The sequence below is a fragment of the Monoraphidium neglectum genome (assembly GCF_000611645.1).
Source record: "Monoraphidium neglectum strain SAG 48.87 unplaced genomic scaffold scaffold00250, whole genome shotgun sequence".
Taxonomy (NCBI): Eukaryota; Viridiplantae; Chlorophyta; class Chlorophyceae; order Sphaeropleales; family Selenastraceae; genus Monoraphidium; species Monoraphidium neglectum.
Window position 1 is genome coordinate 1 of NW_014013378.1, and position 3,556 is coordinate 3,556.

Here is a 3,556-nt window from a genome sequence, read left to right on the forward strand (position 1 = left end):
GGTGAGGACAGGCCTGAGGGCGCCGGGTGCCCTGGGGTGCCACGCGGGTGCCCTGGGCTGGCGGCTGGCTTGGAACGAGGCCGCACGTTGAGGCGCGTGAAGCCGCATCCCGCCTCTCCTGCGACCCTTGACAGGGCGCTCCCACGCGCTCCCAAGGCGAGCTGCAGGCCTACAGCCAAGAACCCCGCGTGGCCTCACCACCACAGCCCCCACCACCCCCACCACGGCCCCACCCCAGCCGTTCACCTCCATCGTAATTTCCTCCAGGTCCCTGCTGCCCGGGTTGTCGTCAGGCTGGGGGTCAATGACCAGGAAGGGCTGGAACCGGTTCATGCACCACTTGACCTCCGCCAGGCCGGGGTGCTGCGGCGGCAGCAGCGGCACCCAGCGGCCGCCGGTGAGCCACGCCTAGGGTGCAGGGGCGGTGCGACGGTGGCGCGCCGGCGGGCGTAAGCGAGTGCGTGCCAGGGCTAATGGGAAGGGCCGGGGGGTGGCAGTGGCGGCTGCTGGAGCGCACTTAGCAGGGCGTTGGCGGCTAAAAACCAAGCAGGCTATAAACTCTGCCCAAGAGGCCTGCGTGCACCCCCATGCAAGACCTGGCAGCAGCGGGCCCCCAGGCCATGCTTCCCGCCGCGCTGCGTGCGAGAACGGCGCCGCCCGCAGTGCGTTTCCGCGTGCCGCCGCACCTCCTCTGACAGCTCAGCCCTGGCGCACTCCTGCAGGTCGGCGTGCTTTGAGGGGCTGAAGCCGCCGGTGGGCAGGCAGTACATGAGGGCGTTGGGCCCCTGGAGTGGATGGCGGCCGCGGAAGGGGAGGGGTGTGGGCGGACAGTGGTGTGCAAGGGGCGTTCTGTGCAGAGGGCAAGGGGCGTTCTGTGCAGAGGGCAGCAGGCGGCGGGGTGCCTCCTGGGTCGCCCCTGAATTGCTTGTGGTGCGCATGGGGTCGTTCTGGAGGACCCCTTGCGCGCGCAGAAGAACACGCCCCTGCGCGCGCACGGCACATGAAGCTTGTGCATGCATGGGCGTGCACAAAAGCACGCATGCGCAGCAGCGCACGCGCGCTGACGCGAGTGCAAGCACCACCACTCCCACTTTCTTGCCCCAAAAAGGATGCCTGGATCCCACATGCACGTGCCGCCGAGTACATGTCCACGCCCCGCCCCCCCCACCTGCGCGTACTCCCGTATCACTGTGACGTCACCGCCCTTGCGGCCGTCGGTATGCGGGTGGAAGGGGAAGGTCACCGCAAAGCTGTAGTTGGCCTGGGGGTGACCCACCACGTCAAAATTCAACTCATGCGCCTTGTGATAACGCAGGTTGTGCAGCGGGGCAGACGGGGGGCACAAGGAGGGGTCACAGGCGGGAAGACGGGGCAAGGGAGCGCAGGGAGTGGGAAAGTAGGCGAGCAGGGCGAGCCTTGAACCTGAAGCACACGAGGCAAGTGCGCGGCAGGGCGTGGGCGTCTGCTGGCACGGAGTCGTGCGTGCGCCGGTGCCGCGCGAGCGCGCATGCTGCTGCGCTCCCGCCGCCCCAGTGCTGCCGCCGCCCCGGCGCTGCTGCCGCCGCCCGCTCAGCCGCGGCAAACTGGGTGCTGCAGGACTGCAGAGGCTCCTGTGTGGCTCACGTGTGAGGGGTCGCGGCCGGGCGAGGTGAACTTGACCCTGCGGTTGTAGAGTGTGAGGTAGCGGTGGTGCAGCACCTCCTCCAGGGAGACCTCAAACTGGTTCAGCGGCATGTCCACAGAGGGCAGGGGCCCGCCCACACGCCCGTCGCGGGCGACGACAAACTGCTGCTGGACGGGCGCCGCTGCCAGCCCGCCCGCGCCGTTGCCGCCGGCGCCCGCGCCGCCGTTGCGGGCGCTGTTGCTACTTCTGGGGCCGCCACCGCCGCCGCCGGCGCTGTCGCTGGCACTTGCGGCGTGGGCGGTGGTTCCAAAGCTCGGGTGGACGTGGGCACCTGCAGGGATCACATGGGATGGGTGGCTTGAGCTGCAGACGTTGAATGGTGCCATAGTGCGCCGTCACACAAGAGCAAGCAGCACGTCCAAGGCGTCCCATTCACCCACCTGATAATAGCAACGGCCTCCAGACCGATGCGTCTGTGACGCCGCTCCGGCTGCGCCGACTTGCGACGAAGCCGCGCACGGTGCGACCAGCTGCAGCAACCCTGCCGCCGGCGCTGACGCCGGATATTATTTGTGTGAGGCTACTGTGCATCTCCGGGCGCAAGCCCTGCGCCCGCTGCTGTGGGCTGCGCACCAGAGTTGAAGAGTGGCCTACGGTGAGTCCGTGTGGAGATGACTTGCGAAGTATACAAAGCGACATAAACAAGAATCGAAGCGGCATATATAGACTCGAATGCTGGACTACTCCCTGAAGACGTACTCTTGATCTGGGTCACCAGGTCACCTCCAGGCTTTGACAAGGGGGCGCTTTGAGTAGTCTGGAGATTGCAGGATCATTGTCCTAATATGCTGGAATACTCGTTGCCCTTCTAGTCGCCAGCTCACATGGTGCGATCGCCTTTTCGCAGGCGGCTCCGGTCACTTACTCCAAAATTGCTGCAATTGTTCCGACCGGAGTGAACTTGAGCCTTGTTACGCGCTGGAGCACGAAGCACCTGGGTGGCTCTGCGCCGATGGCTGCTGCTGCTGCTGCTGCTGCTGCTGCTGCTGCCGCTGCTGGCCACGTCACCAAACCCGCTCGCCCCTTGCGCACAGAGCACACCCCTCGTCTTGGGCCTCGGCGTGGCCGCCGCTGCGTTTGTGGGCAAGCAGGCGGTGCAGCAGTATGTGAAGCTGAGGGCACGCCCCCCCAGCATCCGCGCCTTCTATAAGGTCCGCACCGTGGCGCCAGCAGCAGGCCCCCGATGGTCCGCCTCAGACCAGTCTGCTCAGCTCAGCAAATTTCCAGTGAGGCAGCTGTGTCCCACAGTGGCACACCAATGCGTTCTGCCCAGACATGCGAGCAGGTGCCACGTTTTTGCCTGTCCGCCTCGGCCCATAGGCGCCACTCTTCGGCTCTGCCACCCCCTCCCACCCCCTCAATCCCATCCCCAGGGCGGCTTTGCCCCTACCATGGACCGGCGGGAAGCGTCGCTGATCCTTGGGCTGCGGGAGAGCGCGGGGGAGGAGAAGGTCAAGGACGCCCACCGCCGCATCATGATCGCCAACCACCCGGACTCTGGTGCGGTGGGATGGGGATGTGATGGCAAAGGGGGCAGGGCGCGGAGCGAGGGCAGCAGCCAGCAGCAGCAGCAGCAGCAGCAGCAGCAGCAGCAGCAGCAGCAGCAACAGCAGCAACAGTGGCAGCAGTAGCAACAGTAGCAGCAGCAGCAGCAGCAGCGCGGTAGAAGAAAAAGCAGCCGCAGCACTGTCACATGTGACTCACGAGCCATTCTGCAAGTGGCTGCTGCGCGCAAGTTTACCTGTGTCCCCTCACCCCGGCCTGATCCCTCACCTTACCCCTGCAGGCGGCAGCAGCTTCATTGCAGCAAAGGTGAACGAGGCAAAGGACATCCTGCTGGGCAAAAAAAAGAAGTCAGGGTCTGTCTTCTAG

General features: G+C 66.0%; 2 protein-coding genes across 2 annotated transcripts; one reads left to right on the forward strand and one right to left on the reverse strand.

The window, feature by feature from the left end:
* Nucleotides 1-1,623: 1,623 nt before the first annotated feature.
* MNEG_2265 (hypothetical protein) lies at nucleotides 1,624-2,010 on the reverse strand (the record flags this gene model as incomplete). The annotated part of the gene is made up of 1 exon (XM_014049253.1): nucleotides 1,624-2,010. A coding segment is annotated over one exon (387 nt), but the record flags the coding sequence as incomplete, so codon positions are not given.
* A 498-nt stretch (nucleotides 2,011-2,508) lies between these two features.
* On the forward strand, nucleotides 2,509-3,556 carry MNEG_2266 (putative import inner membrane translocase subunit TIM14; the record flags this gene model as incomplete). The annotated part of the gene is made up of 4 exons (XM_014049254.1): nucleotides 2,509-2,511; nucleotides 2,719-2,835; nucleotides 3,058-3,184; nucleotides 3,471-3,556. 4 exons carry the CDS (start codon nucleotides 2,509-2,511, stop codon nucleotides 3,554-3,556), a joined length of 333 nt encoding a protein of 110 aa, XP_013904708.1.